Source organism: Athene noctua, chromosome Z, assembly GCF_965140245.1.
Source record: "Athene noctua chromosome Z, bAthNoc1.hap1.1, whole genome shotgun sequence".
Classification (NCBI taxonomy): Eukaryota; Metazoa; Chordata; class Aves; order Strigiformes; family Strigidae; genus Athene; species Athene noctua.
In genome coordinates, this window is record NC_134077.1 from 20,556,798 (window position 1) to 20,578,821 (window position 22,024).

The 22,024-nt window shown below is 38.5% G+C and overlaps 1 protein-coding gene across 2 annotated transcripts in view; it reads right to left on the minus strand.

Annotated features, from left to right (window-relative positions):
- Nucleotides 1-22,024, minus strand: part of ANKRD55 (ankyrin repeat domain 55) — a 53,541-nt gene that overhangs the window by 22,787 nt on the left and 8,730 nt on the right. For both annotated transcript variants that reach the window (XM_074932176.1, XM_074932177.1), the window contains exons 3-7: nucleotides 21,674-21,804; nucleotides 19,456-19,565; nucleotides 16,166-16,226; nucleotides 12,452-12,580; nucleotides 764-948 (exon numbers count right to left, since the gene is read on the minus strand). In XM_074932176.1, the coding sequence (XP_074788277.1) occupies nucleotides 764-948; nucleotides 12,452-12,580; nucleotides 16,166-16,226; nucleotides 19,456-19,565; nucleotides 21,674-21,804 (616 nt within the window). The remainder of the gene's footprint in view (nucleotides 1-763; nucleotides 949-12,451; nucleotides 12,581-16,165; nucleotides 16,227-19,455; nucleotides 19,566-21,673; nucleotides 21,805-22,024) is intronic.

The window sequence follows — 22,024 nt, forward strand, 5'->3', positions numbered from 1 at the left end:
CATCCTCAACCACTTTTTACTGACGTTTAGAAACTTCTCCAGAACGCTGTTGGTTTTATTTCTGTTCCATTTTATTGCATTTTTCCATGAAGAATGCTATTATTTTAAGTACCTGAAGGCCTAAGCCAAGAAAGCCTTGGCTTTTCTCCACTAAGCAGGATAATCAATGCGAACAGTCAGTTGGTTCTCTTTGCATTAAATAAATTTATGAGCAAAGTTCCAAGGGAGGTAGGTGTGGGGTGAAAAAGAGAAGATGACTCTTCTGCACTTATAAGGATTTCATCCTGGAAGGACTCAAATGCCTTGTTGGAGTGGAAGGTGAAGGTCCCCTGGTCCTATAGGAATACTGTGTAAGCATCTTGAATGCAACAAGGGAACATCGCCATTTCTTAAATACAAATAGCAGCAGGATCCCAGCTTCAAGTTGTAAGATCCTGTTCTATTGTTTTGAAAAGAATGTTCACTTTTGATTGGAAGGCATTAAGTAAAGTGGTTACAAAGTCCTTTCACACATGATTTTATAATTTCCTACCAGGAACACAAAGCTAAATAACATTCTTACTAGTTAGTTTTTACACTAGATACGATACATGTGAGCTGGACTGATCTGCAGCGTTTCGAGCAAGCATGGTTCTCTGTAAGTGCAGTTCATTAACTAGGCCATCGTCTGTGAAACAGGAAACATGATTATAGAATAAACAGATCTAGTCTCAGGTTAATAGAAAGGAAGCAGCAATTTCAGTTTCAGCGTTTCCATGGTTACCTGTCATCCACATCAAGGGCCTGCAGGTTGCACTCCTGGACTTTAGCCAGCTCACTGATTATATCACTGTAGCCTGCAGCAGCAGCAATGTGCATACATGTTTTGCCATTCTCATCATCATAGTTTATTATTGATGGTCCCTGGCAGTGGTCCAGAATGATGGAACACAGAATTCTGTTGCCACTCTGGAAGAAAGTTCAGAGAAGAAAATAATTTTGCAGTGGAGCTCACACCAAACTGCATTTTCTCTGCTAAAGAAGCCTAAATACAATAATATTATTTTGTTTTGTGTATACCAGACTCCCCAGGTATGAAAGCCAAAGCTTCCAATCTCCTGCTGGGAACTGGGTTTGCTTTATGAATTTCCTAGAACACTAAACACTGGAAAAATAATAAATAATGTGCCACTGCAAATATCTCAGAAAGTTACGAAGTGTAAATTACTCAACAGCTTTTTCAGAAATAACTGGGGTTTTTCTGTTTTGCTAAGCCAGAGTCCAAAAAGATACAAGCCTATATTTTCTTGCAGAAATTTAGGGTTGGAAAGGACCTCAAAAGACCAACCCACTTCTGTAAGCCTGTTGAAGTACACCTAGAAAAGCCATGTCAAATATTTGCTCAAGTGGTCCTTGAAAACTTTCTTAGCCAGTTTGCTCCAGTGCTTCAGTGTCTTAATAGAAAGTTAACACTGTTCTCTAACCTGCAAATGATTCTGAACTTTTTATATCCTAACTTGGTGGAAACAGAGAAAAAGAATTTATGATTTTTTAAATAACAACTTAGAAACACAAGACTGGAAATACCTTTCTAGATCATCAAAATCAATCCGTGCAATCACTTGCAGCTATGTTACATCATCCCTTTCATAAACTTACTGTGCCCATTAACAAGAATTCGGGGTTTTGTCCCCATTACTCCCAAAGGAAGGCAGTTCAATGTTTGCTTTAATGATTAGTATCTCTAATTCTTATTCATACTCATGGCTGATTTATGTCCCTTTGTTTCAGTGCCAGCATTATTATTTAGATTAAATACTTCTTTCCTCTAACTGGTATTTGTTCTTCAGATGTATTTATAGACAAGCATCATATCCCTTCTGAGCTGTTCTCTTACCACTCTAATCAATCAAGGTCTTTAAAGTTTTCTTTGTAAAACATATTTTCTGTTTCTCTCATCAACCTACTAACCCTTCTCCTTTTATGTTTTAGTTGTGTATCCTTGCAGAGGGATGATTAAAATAGTACCTAGCCTTACACAGACATTTTTGCCCAGTCTTTGTACAATGACACTAGCTCTTCCCTATTTGTGTTAGAAATGCCTCTTTTGGTATGTCACAGACAGAATTTGACTTACTCAAAGCTGTGTCCCATTAGAAGCTCCTAGTCATTTTGGAATAACCCTTTAAATCTCGGTAATTCTCTTCCATAGGCATTTCCAAACAGAGTTTCTAGGCAGGACTTTCTGTTAGTAGTATCCAAGTGCATCACATAAGTAATGAAAGTAATTTAATTCCTGCCCCTATTCAACATTTAATTATTACTCTTCTTGATTTTGAGATATAACTTCTCTTACTTCTCTGTACTTTTGCCTGTTACTTTGTAAGATGCCTACTGATTCTAAACATATTTTTTAAAGACGGATAGTCATCCATTGTATCTCAAGACTCTTCTACACACTTTTCTTCTCTGCTCTTGGGATACTGATTCTTGCTACATTTTGCACCATTGACAGGATACATTCCAGGTCCCTGGAACCTGCTGGTCCCAGAGCTTCTCAGTCCAGATCAGAGTTCCCTTATTTTACCAATATAAGATCCTCAGAAAACAGGAATTTTGTTTTGCATGTATACTTTCTTTACTCACTTGTTTAACTTAGAGTCTGCTCAGGATCATGCCATCCAAGCTTATTTTCTAAGACCAAGCATTTTATAACATCCTCATTGGCCATGTTAAAATTGTTATTAATTTATAGTTGTTTGAATATTTAATGAAAAAAGAGTGTTGATCTGCATGTTCAGGAATACTGAGATCCTATGAATAACTGTTGTTTTTATTCTCGAGTCTCTATGCCAAATGTCAATGTTCTCCATTCTAGCATAATTCTCAGTTACATTTTTTGGTCACTAAGATCAGAGAAACCTCTAGTCACATTCATGGCTAACCAAATCTGGAAGTCTATTACATACTTCTAGTACTACCACTATAAACATCTAGTACTACCACAATGAACGATCCTTCTCCAAGTTAATTTTGATACAAAAAATTATTAACATAAAGTATATTACTATTTCTGTATTCATGTTCTAGTGACATTACTATTCCTCTAATTTTATACTATCTTGCTAAGTCCAAATTCCACATCCTGCACCTGCAGTTTCTGTCCCGCAATGTTCTTGCACAACTCTTAGCACTTTCATAAGAAATTTCCCACTGTTCTTACTGGAATTTTATACATTTGCAGACTGTTTGTCTCCCACCAATCTTCCATTTTCTAGACTAAACAAACCATTTCAACCTCTCTTTACGGGTCAAGTTTTTCAACCCACTTATCACACATAGTGCTCGCTTTTGGCCACTTTCCAGTTTGTCTACAGCTTTCTTCAACCATGACACCCCAAACGACATAATTATCCAGCTGAGGCTTCTCTACTGACATTGAAAATTACATTGCTACTTCCTGTAGCCCACCAAGTATCTCACTTCTGTTAATACATCCCAGAATGATGTTTGTTTGTTTTGTATCAACACTGTAATTTAAACTCCTACTCACTCTGTAGTCCACTAGCCTACTAGTCTACTAACTCTTCATTTTGTGCAGATTTGTACATTGTACAGCTTTAATTTTTCACAGTTCTGTACACAGTGCTATTTTATTAATTTCAGTTAATTCCTACAATTTATCAAATAATTTTGAATTTCATCCTGACCTATGAAGTGTTTGGTATCCCTCTAGTTTGATTCTAGCTGTGGGTTATATACATGTTCTGTATTTTGTCACCTCATTATGGAACAAATGAAAGCATTGTTATGATAAATGCCTGTCTGGACTGTCTGTGAGGTGTCCACCTCCAAAGATTATTTGAACTGTCCTGACTGTGGCTGATAGTGAATATGTGGTGTGTGACATACCTCCCTGGGCTGATTTTGATTGCATTACTCCTTCTTCCCCACTGTGACATTCTTTCTTCTGATTGAATTCTGGGTCCATTATAGCAGGTTGTGCTTATAAAAATTGTGCTATTGACATCATTCAGTATGATTAAAATTGTATGTACCACTCAACCCAGAAAGGGACAAAAAATGACTTTTTATGATCACTCTATTCACCACCTGGTTAACAAGCTTTTTGTGTCATCTGATGAACTTTATCTTGTTGGCACTTTTCCAGGACTTCTGTGTTTTACTACATGGTATTAAACTGATTAATTGACATTCAAACATACTATAGCCAATATCTTCTTATCTGAGGAAGGAATAATTGCTTTGAAGACAGATATGAAATTTCTGCCCTTTTTTAACAATTCAGTCAAATTGTTAATTACATTTTCTAAATAATCAAAGGATACTTCCTAATATTTTGAACCTTCTGCTGAAAAAGATCTCTGGCCAACTGCTCTATGGCTTTCCAGGTCTCTCTTCCTAGGAGTGCCTTCTTATCTTTACATTTATCTTGGCTTTTTAAAGTTGCACGAAAATCTCTCCCAAAATGGTTACACTGCCCTTAGACTGATAGCTTTGAGCTGAGGTCACCAAAAATGTAGTCTTCCTGTGTTAAATTTACCATGAACCACAGTAATATTGTTAGACCAGGATGTTCAGTGGTAACTTTACCATAGGAAAATTACATGTTTTTGTAACCTTACCGTATGTATCCCTACATTGCATCTTCTCTTTTTGTATTTAAATTCTTTTCAGCAGTTTTCTCAGAGATTGTTGGTTTTGCTATGTGTTTCTATATAATTCTGCAGGGCTCCCTCCCCAGATTATTTTACACTTTTGTTCCATCTCAGACCTTTATCTGCTTTCACCCATTATTCATTCTCTTCAGTGAACTTTTCATTCTTAGATCACTCATCTAAACTAAACTTATTTAATGAAGAAGAAATGTTCTAAAGACTTCGTCCAGGAGCCACAAACTCTCATTGTGCTTTATGCAAATTTTTGTCTGACATTTGTGTCATCTCTGGACAGTGGCAAAGAGCAAATTCACTAAACAGGGTCACTGTCACTTGATTACAACTCTGTTTTCTTTAGGTTAGTTAATAAAAAGCCCAACTTCTCATAGTTGCATCTCTCTGTGCTTTCAAAATAAGAAAATAATTCTTCAGGAAGTACCCACTGAATCAAATACCACAAGGACAATCCTGCAAGTTTGGGACATTTTTGGTTTTGATAATTTTTTCACCTATGTCTACTCAATTTATCCTCATTGTTACTACAGCTATTGTTCTTATACTTCAGCCCTTTGTATGTCCAGCCGATATGTAGAACGATAATTTTACTTGGGAAGTTTATTACCACTTATGTAATATTCTGCTATAGTGTTGCATTTTATTCTGTCAGGTCATGTTTTTCTTGTTCACTGCACTGTAGAGGGTTAATGTTTTTCCCTTTCCAGAATACTCTAGTTAACTAGATACTCTGATGCTAAAGAGAAGAATCATGTGAAGAGAGTCTGCTAAACTGGCTTGTAGCTACCAGTAATGTGTAAGTGGGAGTGGGAAAGAGACAAGCTATGGACCACTTAACTGTTTTCAGGAAATCCTGGTGAAGTATTTTTCTTCCAAGTGAATGTCTCTGGAGATTATGTGGTTAGGTTGTATTAGTTCACCTGTATTTTCTGTCTCTTTGCACTAGTGTGCAGTTTAAAGCCTTCTGATATCTATAGCCAGCTTTGCTGTATGGAATTTCTCACTAGCAACTCTTGATGTTGCTTCTTATCATTAACATTGTAATTTAGGGCTGTTTGTGTTTTCTGTTCTACATTCCTTCCTCTTTCAATTCCACATGTGTGAATCCAAAGCTTTGACAGACTCTTTGATGTCCTTCTGCTCCAACCCTGAATGGCTTGACATTTTAACCATTGTTTCGTTCCTCTCTGCAGCAACAAGTAAATACTATTCCCATTGCGCTGCTCTGGGAAGTAACTTACTTGTGTAAGAAGAACCATAAATTACTATAGGTGAAATAAAATTTGCATCAGTACTTCTGTCTTCCTTCTGGAAACCATCTTTGTGCATCATTGGATGCTGTTTCAGTTTTATGTTACAGAATGCTGTCTGGTGTCTCAACCCTTTTACCTTTCCTCTTATTCTTCAGAAACAGACACACATAGCATATTTTACTATGAAATTGACTGTAACACCAACATGGCTATTAAAAAAAAAATCTTTTTCTCTGTTGCTGAAATGAAGAAACATGAGCCATTTCAAGTATTTGTTGAGCAACCCATAGCAAAATTTGAACAAATAACTTATCTGTGGACTTTTATTCCTTTATAACTCCAGTTGAGGTTATTGCTAATTATGTCTTTTCTTTCAAAGTCACCTTTTTTTCCTTTGTGATACTGAAATTCAGTATTTACTGAAAGTAAAATCCATCCCCCAGTCTCTTCCCATATGGCTCTGTTTGTTGGGCTTGAAAAGTCTTGATCTTTGACTCAAGGCTTTGCTGGCAGAAGCCCTGGATTCAGTTACAGCTAGACTGGCAAAACTGAACTGTTCCTCCAGTCCATCTTTTTTCCTTAGGGGATTCATTTCACTGAAGGGCAATTTTCCTCATGTTCATATTCAGAGCACCATGGCAATGTATTATGTCTTTACCTTTACTGTAACACAAGTTCAGAATTCCATCCTAGAATCAGAGCAAGACAAAAGTTAAGGTTGCATTAACAGTGAGGACACATCTGGTTGGAATCAGATATTAAGGTTGTATCAGAACAACACATCCCTGTCTTGTAGATGCAGTGTCTGCTGTTTGAAACATGGAGAATGCTAAACTTGAGAGCAGAGATGCTGCTCCTTCTACTCTGCAGCAAACATAGTGCAATGAGAAACGTCGATGAATCTGGCAACTTGGGTTGCTGGAGTTTTGCATACATGGGAGCTTTCTCTCATTGTTAAGAACTTCCAGCATCCCCCCCCTGTACTGCAGGCTAGGGAAATCTGAGGAATGGAAGGAAGTGTGTTCACCCTACCTCCACTGCTGACATGCCCTGGCTGCCAGATGGCTGTGTTGGCAGTGGAGAACCAGTGCAAAAATTCAGAGTACCCTGTGGTTTCTCTGCCCTCAGGGAACAAAGACAACTTGACTCTGTGCTGAGAAAAGGAACAATCCGTAACACCATCTTCAGCTTTCCTCCTGCCAGGGAAACTTTGCCAGAAGTTGCCTGGATGCAGCCCAGGCACTTTGCAGGGTGTGTTTCTGATGGCAAACCAATATAAATTAACAACAACTCTACTGACGCCGCTGTAGTTACATTGGTGAGACTCAGCCAAGTAAGAGAGAAGCTCGTTTGTCTTCTCCTAACCCTAGTGCTTCAGCCTCAGACACCCACCGAGACAGTGTCTCTTGCAGACTCAGAGCGACTCAGCTTGGCTTGGCTTTGTGGTACTCTTGGAAAGAGAATGTGTGTTGTTGTACAGGATACTTTGTGCTGTGGTCCTCAGAGCAGTGCTGCCTCTGGTACAAATAGGGGACATGGTGTTTTTAAAATATTTACCCTCTCAACAGCCTTAGTGGGTGTTGGAAAAAGCTACCAAATGACAAAGGCAGCCATGGAGTCATACCTCTCTGGCTATCATATGACCCTGCCTCTCTTACACTCTCTTTGCTCAAATAAGAAACTGCATGAAATACTGGCCAAGGCTCTCTGAGAATTTATTTTCACTTGGAGTCTTCTATAATAATTGCACATGATTTACTGTGTAAATGACTATGGCTATGACTAAGATTACTTGGCAGATTTTCCCTGCTAGTACATTGTTGTGAGAACCGATTTCTCTAGATGAGCTGTTTATGTGGTTTGAAAAAGAAGTAATCTTTTATTCCACAGTAGAATAAGGATTTATTCCTTACTACTATCAGGGAAATGGAAACATTTTTATTCCAGTGCCTTTTCATCAGGCATAGGAGATCAGGACATTTATAGATATGCAAAAAGTGGGGTGCACGTACATTACTCATGTTTTGGCATCCACTTGTAGAATTAGACATGGACTGTATGTTGGGAAGAGGTCTAGCAATTACCCTGTACTTACAGGTTTTGCCTGAGAGAAATTCCTGCTAAACTCAGTGGGAGTTCTGCAACTGATTTCCTTAGAAATCTGATTCACATGAATAATTACATTATCAACAGCATGTTCCTACTTGAAGGACTTATTGTTTAACAGTCAATCATTTCAGGTAAAGGCAGTTTTTCCGGTGATCTGGTTGTACTGATGAGTTTGTATATCCATACTGCTGTACCATGTACAAGTCACAAATGGGGCTTTGGCTTATGAACTGACATAAATGAAAGTGGAAAATTAGGTTAGAGCCATGTAGAAAACTAAGTAGTACTAGGGAGCATCCCTAAGCATTGGAACTCGGCTGACTGTTTGAAAATACTGTACTGTAAAATATTTGAAATCCTTCCTGGCATGGTTTTGCCTTGAGTCAATTCATAATTTTCCCACCAGTTCCTGTACTTAGTTCAGGAGCTAGTATGGGCCACAGACCATTCCCAATAAGTGGTCTGCATATGACCATCCTGTTTTAGAGTTTGTCAGTAGAGATATAGGCTGTCCTGTGATAGTTGGCCTTGGTTCTAGAGCCAAGACTCAAGCACATTTCGTTTGCTATTGCAGATATTGTCACAAATGTTTCTTCTGATGGTATTGGAGCAATTTTATTTCTTACTCAAAACTATTTGCAAACTCTCTTCCTCCTTGTTTTGCAACTTGACAGCTCGCTGTAGAGCCCTGCTGCTATGCAATGTTCCAGCTTTCATGAGCAACAGCTGTACCTTCGCTGGAATGACAATATTTACACAAGGAAGTGATTTCTTAAGGGTAAGCTTAAAAATGCAATTTGATCTGATTTCATTCTTTTGATGAGTCAAAATTGTCTTCAAAACTTAGTGACATAAAAAAAGAAATCACTACTCTCCCTTTCTAGCTATCTCTAGAAAACTGTATGAAAAAAGGAGAAAATAATTACAATTTTGCAGTGAAAGAAATCTGCCTGAAATCAACCAGACTCTGAACTGTGCCTAGCAAATAGACCTTTTCTGGCCTACGCCAACAACAGACATGTCTGCCATGGAGAAACACCCATAAGATTTATGGAGTCTTTGGAAGTCTCTCTGAATTCTTCCACAGAGAAGGCAGCCCACAGAAAAAAACCAAGGTGCTGGTCAGAAAGAAAGAGCACGGTGATCCCCTAGGAGAGGCCCTGGCCCTGAGCCATCACTGCTTTCCCTGGCCCCTTCCTCTGCCCTGGCGGGGTGGCCAGTTGTGTCCTCGAGATGCCCTGCAGCAACACAGAAATTCATTCCTAGAGATCCTGAGATTTAAGTGTGTTCTCACCTTTCTAGTAATTACAGAGAGGCCACTAGCTCAGCCAAACACAAATGAATTGCCTATGCTTTGCTTTTACAATGTGTTTAAGGCATACAGCTATTTTGCTCCGCTCTCAGGAAACAGGGGAATGAAATAATTGCGTTGTGGCTATGGAGCAGATATGCAGGCTCGTAACTTTTTAAAACTTTGCACTCTGAATCAACCTATAAAAAAATCATAAGCACAAGTCCACATGGCAGAATATTATTCTTAATGGCTTCTTTTTAGTTGCCTTCTTTTTATCCCTAGAGTTTTGCATTTCTTCACTTTAGAAGAAACCTTTATTTGATTGTTTGTTTATTCTTTAAATGAAAGCTGATATTTTTATATAATCATATGACTGGGAGCCAGAGATTTAAGAAAGAGACAAAGAAACTTCTGGTAAAAATCATGACAACTAGCAAGGCTTTGCGGGAAGATTCTCAATCTTCCCAGGCTATTTCCAAGGTACTACTACTACTATTATGATACAGCAGTATGTAGTAGTAAGATAGGGTATATCGCAAAATATATACTGTATTTTACTGGAATTTCAATGACTCGTGATCTAGAATTGTTAGAACAGCTGTGCACTTTGTTTCAATATCAGTTAACAGTTTTCTGGTATGAAGATGTTTGCTTTGATTACAGCAATTATTACTGGCTGCAATGAAAGGAGACAAGTACCTCCTAAAACACTTCTAATATAACCCTATCTGTACCAGCTCTTAAAAATATTGTGTGTGTAAAAAATGACATGATACATTCTCACTTCAAACCAGAATGATATGTGTTCTTGACACGTATGTAACACATTTGCACTGAAGATGTCAACTTGAGTGGCAGGAGGTTTGAGCTTTTGAAGACAGCAGACCTTAGTGTGGGCAAGGTCTGTCTATAGTTACATGTCAGGAACTCCACAGCCACCGTTTGTCTGATGGGAGACCAAGCACCTAACATGTCTTTGAAACAGCCAGCATGGAACAATTATTTCATGTGAAACATGCCTGAGAATTCAGTTTTGAATGACAGCCAGCGGTTTTTATGTGGCCCTGCTCTGTGTTTCAGCCCAAACTGCCTGTGTGCACAAACTGCCTCTTTCCTGCAATTTCTGAAACAAGTTTCTGTGCAGTGCCTGGTCTTCCACTTGCTGCATTTTTTAAAACTGAAATTAAAACACAGGGCCCTATTCAGTCAAAAACATCCCCTGCAGCTGGTACTGCCTGGGCTCTGTGAGTCTCTTGTGAAGATATTCATACAACTCTTAAAGGAAAAATATTCCCTTTCCAGCAGCCATGGAAGAAGCTGTTAGACATAATGATAATGTTAACCAGCAGAGCTGTTCTCTGTCACAGCAGAGAAAATCATGCTTGTCCAGAGTATCTATTTCTCCTGGGCCTAATAGGGCAGCAGAAAGTATTTTTTCTTGGCCAAGCTTGAGTAAGAGAAATATTAACAGATCTATTGTGTGCTCTCGTATTTCAACTACCCCTTCTGGACCTAGAATATAGAAAAGTATGTGGATGGAAGAAGCAATTTATAAGGCTTCATAGCAAGAATGTCTCAAGAATTAAAAAAGAGGAGTCATCCTGCACATATTTCCTCTGATTTCTGGGAGCATTTTAAAGGAAGAAGAGGGATTTGTGATTTGCCTCCACCAAAGCCAAGTGGGTTTTGTGCAGTTTTAATTTCCCCTATTCTCAAGCATTATTCTGCACATTTGTTAGAGAAAAATTGAGGTAGGACTTAATGGTGGAATTAAATAATAAAATTTACAAAATACAGAATGATGGAAAGATTAAGCTATGACAGGTACTCTGAGGGTCTTGATGCTACAAAGGGAATTCCCTTTTGTCTTTCTGTTTGAGAGACAGCTTGTCCCAGAGCTATGATCCAGACAAGATCTTGCATGAATTTCAGAGATTTCCCACTGAAAGCAGCTTGCATTGGAGTAAGCCTAGTAAAAATGCACAACAGGTTTTGGAGTAGATACCAAAATAACAAAGGGATGTTATTTAACAAGGCAAAATAACAAGGGATGTAACCCAATTTCAGACTGATTAGTATTAAAGAAGAACAAAACTAGTGTTGAAATAATACCAGATGCAGAAGCAAAATATACCTTTACTTTAGAAAAACAGAAGTTAAGCCTATTCTACATGAACCATCTGTGGGAAGCTGTGGTTGAAGGAAACAGGTTATTCATTCTAGATGTCCTTAGTCATTTACAAATATAGTATGTGGCAGTTCAGAGCTTTTAAATTTCTCTGTTGACACATTTTTTAAGATGAGTGAACTTAGACCAAAAGGTGAGGATGCAAATATTTAGTCATTGTAGGAAAATGTTACTGGATTTTCATGCAAGTTCTATTTCTGCCTATCTGGTGTGCAGGTGTTTTGTACATCGATACTAGAATTTGCTATGGCAAGTGAGCAAGTAAAAACATATTTATATCATTCCATCTGGGAAGTTTTCTGCAGTAAAGTTCAGGTATAACTTAGTAAATTATGCTACAGTTTAGACCACTTACTACCAATTGCATAATGCCATGTTCTGCTTTTCTTCTTTAACCATGGCCTGAGTAATTTTTAGCAATTTGACTTTTTCTTTGCATAGGAGATAGGAACATACAGCTCAACAGGAACTGTGTTTGGCTCCTTGTCTTTGCTAATCTCTAGAGAAATAGGTCCTCAACCTTCAGCTAATTATTTCACAACTATAGCTGTTTAAATATGTTTTAATTAGTGTTTACATTATTTTAGTCCCAAAGGCCTTTGGCAAGATTGTTTAAGCTGCTGATTTCTGCAACCCTGATTTAGCAAAAATATTTAAGCATGAGTTCAACATGAAGTATACACATAGTCCCAGTGAGATAAATAACTTTGTTTAGGGCATCAGCACTGAGACTATATTAAGTATGCCTTGCTCTCCAAAGATGTTAGATCCCTGATCCGTGCCCACTGGCAAAATGCTGGGACTGTTTGTGGCCATTCCTAGCCTCCATTGTCCTCATTTTGCAGGCAAAATAGTTGTGTTTGGAGTATTTAGAATACCACAATAGCCAACTCAGCTCAAGTAACTGCTTGGTGTAACCGTGGCTGTGTCTCACCTGTACTGCCCAGTGCAGAGCTGTTTTGAAGTCTTTGTCCACAAGAGTCAGGTCTGCTCCCTTGTGCAGCAGAGTCTGGGTGTGCTGGGGCCTGTTGTGGAAAGCAGCCCAGTGAAGTGAAGTCATTCCCTGAAAGCCACAAACCAGGAGAGCAAATAATTGTCACTCACAGGAGTGCCCTTCAGGTCCTGGTAGATAAGCTAGACAGATCTGAAACCATTTGGGATCAACAGACTCTTCCCTCTCCCTCTTGATTTGGAATAATTAGCAACAGCTTCTGAATTAATGAAGTCATAAGGGGGAACCAAACAATCAGCTTTTTGTAATTATTACAGAAAATGGATACAAATATGAATGCTTCTTTCTTATGTGACTATAGTCTGTTATAAATAATGTGTGGTCAGGACCACAGCAGCTGGGGGATGGTTCCTCACTGCTCAGTTTGGAGCTTGTGAGAAAAGTCTGTTTTAGACTGCTGCTTTGACATGACATAGTGTGATGTTTATTTTAGTTCTTATCTGTGATCCAAAATAAATATTATAAGCTAGTGTTCTAGCTGGCTCTAATCAGCAAGCTAAGGAACTGGCCCAGTGATGTCAACAAAAAAGTCACAATATAAACATCTCATATTTACTGTTTAGGGAGAAAGCAAAGCAAATGATAAGTTACTGACTTGAATTTGCATTCCATCGTAGCTGTGTTTGGTCTTGGTAGATCAGAGAATTCATGGCCTATATTTGCACCTTCATCAGCATTTTATACACGCTTATATTTTACTCTACATCCATATTAAAGCTTCTCTGTATAAAGTTTCTCATTCAATGTGTTTCTTAAAAATTGCTAGTGTTGTTCAGATGTTGTAACATTTTATTTTGGTCAGGTGTTGTTTACTGTCTCTTATCAGGGAAAATACATTTCAAGGGTCTTGCCTGGTTTCCAAAATGACAAAACCCAAAAATGTAGAATGGAAAATAAATTAAAACGACATAGAACCCCATAAAACCAATTGACAACAACTTAGGGAAGGCACGAGCTATAAAACATTGATGCAGAGAGCTTATCAGTGCATTAATAGTGGAAGCTGTTAGCAGTGATTTTCTAATTAAAAGCTTGAATGCCCTAACATTAATTTCTCTGACTCATCATGTATCTTATAACGCTTTTCAAGTCCCCAGATGGCTTAAACATAGGTGATGGCAAAATAGAGCAGTTAAACAACAGCAGTTTTGGTTTTAGTTAGGGTTTGAGAAGCTTAATCATATGAGTTTTGGTTTTGTAAAACCAAAAATGAGGGTAAAATCCTGCCCTAACTGAAATTAATGGGAGCTCTACCATTGACATCAGTGGACCAAAGTTTTGACACAAGAGACTTAGTACTGTTGATAGACACTAGGTATCTGTGAGTGCTGTGAAGTGAGACTTCAGTGAAGTGATTTTCAGCTGGGAAATAGGTCCTCACCCCTAGTCCTGGAGAGCAGGAAAAGTCACTGAAAGAGGAAAAGCTACAGTGTACCAGGCCAGCTTTCTGTCATCCACTCTCAGTCTGTTGATATGGACAAAAAAAATCCCTGAAAAGACAACTTTGTCTCTGCTGTGGTAGCCAGCAGAGTCAGCTATAATATAGGAGTGTGAGAACTGTGGAACTGTGGATATGGATCAAAGAACTCTCTAGCACAGCTTCGTAGCTCAGAGAGGTCAGCAGCAGATACTTAGGGAGAAAATATAAGAAACAAGTCTTGATATATACAGTCACCTAACATTTGGTAATCAGGCTAGAGATTTCTTATGACATCCAGACCTCCACAGGGTAACACATTTTTTGAAAATGTAATTATTTTAATTTTCTTTAAAACTGCTATCTGATAATTTCTGTAGGTGCCCCATCATTTCAGATGTAGGAACTAGTTAATAAGAGTTCTCTTTTCATCTTCATGCAATTTGTGATGTCATGGACTTGTATTATATCATCTGTCTGACATAGTTGCCAAGCTGAAAGTTCTATTATAGTTAGGTTGTTCCAGTTATTAGTCTGCCCATGAAAGAAAGCTACTCCACAACTATTACCATCTTTGTAGTCCTTTTCTGTTCCTTTTCTTGTATATCCTTTTTCAGATTACACTTGCAGCCGACATTTGAGGTGTTGGTGTACCAAGGATTCAGACAGAGCATAATGCTGCTTCCTGTTTTGTTCTCTATTTCTTTTCTAATAATGCATACATTCCACGTGTCCTTTCAGAGCACCCAACTGAGCAACGAGCATTGAGCTGGTTGTAGCAGCAGCTCGCACGTGTGGGCCTGTTGCAGCGGGCAATGGATGTCTAGCCCATACCCATCTGATTTGTGCATGGTGATAGCATCCTTGAGTGGCATCTGTAGATAGGCTATTGTTTATGAGAGGAAGCATGAGAGTGATATCAGAACTATCAAAGCTGAAGATCCAGCAGAATATTGTACAAAAGGTGAGTCAGCCAGACAATTGGACATTTATAAAAAATAAGGAATAACAAGGGACATAAATGGAATAAAACCAAGAAAAGACTGTGGGAAATATAGTGTGGCACTTGTTTTGTCCAGATTTGAGGCTTTTTCAGGGAATGTTTCTTCACATTGTTATTTCATAGGCTTCATAAGTAAAGCCACAGAAAGACACAGTTGTGGAAACTATGAAACCTCCAGATGTACTTCTTACTGTTTATGCGTTCATGTGTTTTTTGGGGTGTTTTTCTCAAGTGTAAGATGGGAAAACTGAAGTGTTTAATTTGTGCCAAGAGAACAGCTCTATTAGCTGAAATGATTTGTGAGGATCCACATTTTTCAGAAAACATGAATATTCAGGAATTAGTACTGACATTAGTACTGACATTAATACTTGAACAAATATCTTCTCAGTGCCAAATGACAGTGAGCTGGACTAAAAGTTCCAAATTGCATGTAGTGATGCATTACAGCTTGAAATTAGGATCCATAGTTCCATGTGATTCATTAGCAACATAATTCTACACCAAGACAAATTATACATCTGGTTTAAGTTGTTGTGAGCAGGGTCTGCAAACCATCCAGTGGACGAGGAAGGTTCATGGGAAGAGGGAAAATTAACAACCCTGTGGTGGTTCTGGCACCATGGAGAAGAGACACATCCTTGAGAATTTGTTCGAGTGAAGAGAAACATATGAAAAGACATCCAGAGTCGCTTTTGTGTCTCGGCTTTTCTATTTGGAGAAGAATACATCTGGGACATTAACAGTCTCCTGTCTATACTATATATATATCTTCAGGGCACAATTCTTTAAGGATCAGAGGATAGCATAAAATTTTGTAGCTCCATGGCTGTTCTGTGTAATGCCAGCTTTCCAATATTTTTCTTGAGAACAGTAATTTAATGATGGGATGACTGGTAAAGGTGAAGATTTAATACAATGTCTAACTTCAGAAGAATCAAAAGCGATTAATGTATTGGTAAGTGAGTCAGGAGACTGATTAAAGGTACCTCATAGTTGGTGGTATGTGGAGAAGGTTTATTTGCCTCAAGGTGCATCATGTATAGTAGGAAAAAATGAGATAATTCTTTGCAGAGTTCAGCAAAAGCATTACAGAAATTTTTGACTAGTGCATAGTCTCATCATAAAATTGATAGTACAGTGAACTCTTTCAGAACAGCATGACTTGTATGCCTCCAGAGCCTGGGACTGTGACTTGTAGCAAAAACTCACTCACCTCGTTGTCCTGATGATTAATTTCACCAAGATTTGATTGCTGCAGAAGCACGTTCAGAAGCCTGCAGAAGCAATGACATAATCAGTGTGCTGTACTCCTGACAAAACCTGAAAAAGTGACATTTTTTGAAAAGCAAAACATGTAATTTCAAGAAAAATCAGTGTTAGTGATGGGCACAGGTCAGAATCTTAGTTCTGAGCTTTGTCATACTAGAAAAGCAAATAGGACTTTCTGGCTTACTGTAACAACACAAATTTAGTGGTAGGAATTAAAAGCAGATCCACTAGGAAGAACTGTGCTGATTGCCAGGCTAGAATCAGAGTAATACTATACATGTGTGCAGTATTTGGTAGTTTAGTAATTAATTTTCATCCTGTTTTATAAAATTTTAAACAAACAGGAATGCTAATGACCAGTTTCTAAAAGGATTTTTCACTCTCCTTAGCTCTTGGACTAATGTGATGTTGTGTATGTGCTTGTGTGTGTTTGTGCATGCATGCATAATAAATATTTACACACACATAATCTGTTAGTATTTTACAAGGTCTGTGTGTCTGCTGGGATTGGGCCATTGTATGGTATAAAAAATAGCAATGCATTGGTTCACATTTTATAGAATATCAGACTAAAACACTCCCCTCTGGTGGAGGGAACAGTTACAATAAAATACTTACAGTAAATATTATTCCAGTGCAATAATATTTTTAACACTGCATGAATTTTGCTTTTCTTTTCATTTTTGGTATCTTATGAAGATGTTCTGAAATCACTATAGTTTTGGCAAAGATGGTTGTGTTCTGTAGTAGCATGCTAAGTGTTTGAATCATATATGTGGGTAGACCAGGGAAATGAAAAGGACCATTATAACAAAGTCAAATAGTGTAGATTTAATGTGAATGTACAGTTCTTACGATTCTAGCAAAAGGAAAAATATATCCTTTAGTGGATCCTGAGATAAGATCATAATGCAGATCTGTGACTCATCTGAAGTTGTGAATTTGATAGAAACCTTCAAAACACGGACAATTAAAAAACATGCTCTTTTGCAAGGAGAAGATGATGAAGTGTCAAGGAGGAACTCTGATAAATGCACAGACAATGCACATTTAAATATATATAACCATGCATTTATTCCCATGCACAGGAAACGGAATGAAAATCTTTTGCTGCTTTTCATCAGGACAATCTTCAACAACTTCCATTATATTTCCTGTATTGAACTGTGCTTAGGTGTGTGGATCAGATCAAGCTAAGAAAGTATGTTGCCTGACAAATTTGTTCCCCCCACCCAGTAATAAAAAACTAGATAATATAAATTATTAAAAAGAAAGACATATACAGTTGCTTAGGGCTGATTTGGGCACTTCTGCAGGTGAAAAGCTTGTCCACTGGTAACAAAATCTTCAGGTGCCAGAAGTCTAAATTTAATTTTTTTCTAACTAGAATATACCTAAAAAGGGTGAAGACTGTGCAGATCCTAGTGCTTTGCTTGGATTTCTAATGCATTTGCATATGGATAAAAATACTTGTAAAAAAGGGGTGTTATACCTCCTCTTCTGGATCACACAACCAATGGCATAATGGAGTCATACTAGAGGAACTCTGAAAAGGATGATATTTTAGGATTGCTGTGATTAGTTTGATAATTAATTTGTAAAAAAGAAGAGACATTTTGTGGTCATTTGGCACAATGACTCAGAATCTCAGAAATACAGTATCTGAAAACAGGTCTGGGTAAGAACGTGACGGTGAGCAGAGAGAGAGAACCATAATATGCTTGTAAAATTATTTATCACATAGTTTTATATTCTGATACATGGTTCTGTAGTTTAACCTCAGATATAATCAATGAAACAAGTGTATGTGAAGGAAATCTCATTCTCTGAGTATAAAACAACAAACTTTGGCTCACTTACATCCTTAGAACATTATGACAACGTAAGTGCTACCAGTCAGATATGTAGATATTCAGCCATGCAGCTGAGATTTCTCTGATACCTACTCTTAAAGACATAGATCAGGAAGTCCATGTATTCTTTTTCCACCTCTTCTCTTAGGCTCTGTGGAATGCACTGAAGCACATGAAACAATATATAAATCGGCTGATGACCACCTCTGTCTTCATAGAATGGATACCACATATACTTCTTTGGCAATGACATGGGATTCAAGACAGTGACAACAACTGTGATGGAAAAGCCTTCCACTCAGTGCTCCAGGCATGTCTTCTGGCATGGGGCAAACCCAGAGAGAAGACAGAGGAAAAGGAATTGAGCAACTATAAACTCCTATGCAGAGCAAAGGTTTGCCCATATCCATGGAGAATGTGAAAAACTTCTGTGTGCTGCTGGTAATGTAGATTACCATTCCCTTTCAAGCAGCAGCATGTGCAGTGTTGTAACAAACATTGCCTTCTTTCTGTGGAGGCTTTGTTTAATAATAGTGACCTGTACTTTTTCAGAAACCTCAAACCATATTCTCCAAGTGATGTATGAAAAGCAATGATAACGTGAAAAATGAATAAAGCTGTTAAAAAAGGCTGGAGAGCAAGATCAGCAGAAACGCGCAGAGGTCTGGGCAAAACTGTAGACTCAGTGATTAAGTCACATGAGTATTTTGCATGTACTGAATGTTTTACCTGTCTGTAATGCCTTCCTATTCCTCCAGACACGATTTACTTAGGAGAATTTTCTGAGTGAATTTTACATTTACAAATCAAAATTTGTTAAACTTTCCTCTTATCATAGACTGGAATGAGACAAAGAGGATCTTCCTTAAGACTCCTTGTGAAGACACTCTGTAGTTGTTACTCCACCTTCAGTAAAAATAGTTAAAAAAGAGCCAGTCCACCAAACCTCAGCTTCCCCTTTACAGTAGGGGCTCTCAGAGAGGTTGTTGTGTGGAAAACTTTTCTCACATTTACTGCTACTTGGAGCAGAAGTCCAGAGAAGGAGCTTCTTGTAATATGTCTTGTGGGGAGGTGGGAGAAAGGTAACTCGTCAAGGGAAACTCAGGGCTTCAACTTCTCTCATATTTTTTTTTTCCTCTCCTGCTGTTGTGATCTTAAACTGGGATCCTCACTTTACTTGCCCATATATCTCTGTTACACAATTGTTATACAATGCTTTTTCTTCTCTCTATCCTCTTTATGATAAACAAAGGAAAAAGTCACAAGTGTAATTGTCACAGCTAACGTTACTGACTCTGGCTTTCCTTTGGACTGGGTTGCTTGTGTTGGTGACAACCTGTTGAGATTCAATCAGCAAATGTTATTGGAGCCTGGGACATACCTCACATCAGGCTCTGCGGTAGCAGCATGTAGTGGCAACCTCCCATTTTTGTCGGGTATGTTTTGCTTAGCACCGTTTCTGAGCAGGCTGACACAGCCTTCCAGCCAGCCCTAAAAAAGAAATTAGAGCATGTCAAAGAGGAAAGTGAGATGTATCAGGCTAGATATTTTTTTGGTGGTTCTGGCATCTGTGTGTGACTGTAGCTGTTTCTGCCAGCAGAGGAACTGATCTTTTGTTTCTGCAGTGGAGGTCTTGCAGCACTGAGAGCGGTTCCCCTTTGGAGTCTGAGCCTCAGACTAGCTTGTTCATTCATTTTTGTGATAAGGTGTTTTCTTTACACTGCATCTTGTGTTTTCTGCAGCTGTGGCAAGTACCAGCTGAGTAAACAGTGATTAAAAACCTGCTAATTCCTAGATCACTAACAAACGCTACACATATCCCTGCATGTGGATTTAATTGTGCTAGGTTAAATCAAGAACATGAGCACTTAATCTCATTTTTTTTTATGAGATTTTAACAGGGATGACAAATCAATAGTAAAAAGCCTTTGAGTGTGGTCATATAAACATTGTCGCAGAAGTTTGAATTAGTGACAATGTTAGGCTGAAAACAGCACCAGAACAGATGGGATGAATCAGTTCTTGGGCTAAAACCTTCTATTGATCACCTCAACAGAAAAGCAAGTAAACAATCTGGTTGTGACTGCATAAATCTTTCAGTGTATACTGAAGTCCCAGGGAAATCAAACATGTGTTTAAGTGTTTTGTTCAGACCTCTGGAGGCAATGGCTAAAGACTGTTCCCTCCCGGATGAGCTACACTGGATTTGCATTACCCACATTTATAGGGAAAAGGTGTGGAACGATGGAATCAGAATATCCCTGTTGCAGCCTCCAGTGGAAGTATAAGACCACTGAATTATGCATGTGATTGTGACTGTGGAGCTCTGCTGAATTCTGCTCTCTGGACAGACATCACAGTCAAATGTTCTCTAGACCTCTGATTATATCCATCACAGAAATGGAAACTTCGAAGCCTGGGTGGTTTAAATATCTTCCAGTCATTTCTTTTTTTCCAAAGAATATTTTTTTCCCCTCTGGGTAAAGAGGAAGGAAAAAAGGAGCATGACACTAATTATGGGATTTTTTGAAAATATCTGGCAGAGGAAATGTTTATTCTCAAGTAAGTGGGGCATGCTCCTTGCACTGAATGAGACTGCCTGTTTTGTTATTTTCTACACTTATTTTCTGGCTGAATATTTCATAGCTGAGCAGAAGCATTGTTTCTATCCTGAATTTGCAGGAAGAAACTAGATGCAAGGGATGTGACTTAATTAGGCTGCCACATCATCTATTTAAATGCACAGGTGATCATCCAGCCATAACTCATACTGTGCAGCATGGGTGAACACGCCTTCCTCCTTTCTGTCCAACTAATAGTGGAAGTCCATGGTCAGCCTCTCTGCCCAACTAACTTGGTCTCCACCCTCTCTCTGAACCCTGAATACCCTCCAGCCAGGAGTAGAAGACTAAGGAGAAAATTACCATCCTTGTGTGCTTCAGACAGAGAGCACCACATCTCCTTTCCCAAGCTTCACAATGGGATGTCTGTCCCTACTATCACCTGCATGTGGATTGACTGGGGGATTGGGTTGCTTATGATATGAGTATCTTCACTGTCACCTGCAGAACCTTGAACTTAAGTTCTTAACCTGGTCATCTGAGGGCCAGCACTATAGTGAAAAAAAAGCAATGCCCTGGCTCCTGTGGTGTGCAGAAAAACATGACAGCTGCCCACCAGAATTTGAGATAGGAATGCCCTCCCTGGAACATAAATATCTGATGCTGACAGCAGGAGCAGAGAAGTTAATCTGCATATTAAGAACAAGAGGGGACTTTCCAGTGCACAGAAACAAGTAGGTTTCTTGAAACCACTCAGAGAATGCTGGATCTAGTGAGAACCCCATACCATGCACTGTTTTACAACCTGAAAGAGACAGAAGACACTCTGACAGGAGTGCTGATCCTTCTCTATTAATCATTATTTTCAGCTTTGAATTATAGTAATGTTTACAATTTCACTGTTGACTAGAACCAAATGTTTTGTACTTTTTTTTTTTTTTTTTCTTTCTGTAGTAAAACCAGAAATCTTATTTGGTCTGCACATTTACTCCATTCACTCCATCTATCTTTCCACCCTTCTCCCCCACATCTTGGTACCAGATAAGTTGCCAGAGATAAACTGGTACGTCCACAAGCATCTTGGGTATTAAGATTGGCTCCCATCTTCAACAGAAGCTTCACTGTATCAACCTGGCGTCCTGATACAGCATGCATCAAAGGTGTGCAACCTGGGGAAGAAAGTCAGATGTTCTTTTACAATTTATATTTTGTCAAAGCCATAAGACACAGATATTTTCTTATTTGGTAATGTTAGCACTGGCAAATTAACAAATCCTTTCTCTGACAACTCTCCAACAGTTGTACTCAGCTTTTTGTAGGCAGGAAGTAACTACTATGCCAGTTACTGACCACTTATTTTTAAAAAGAGCATGATTTCATCACCAAAAG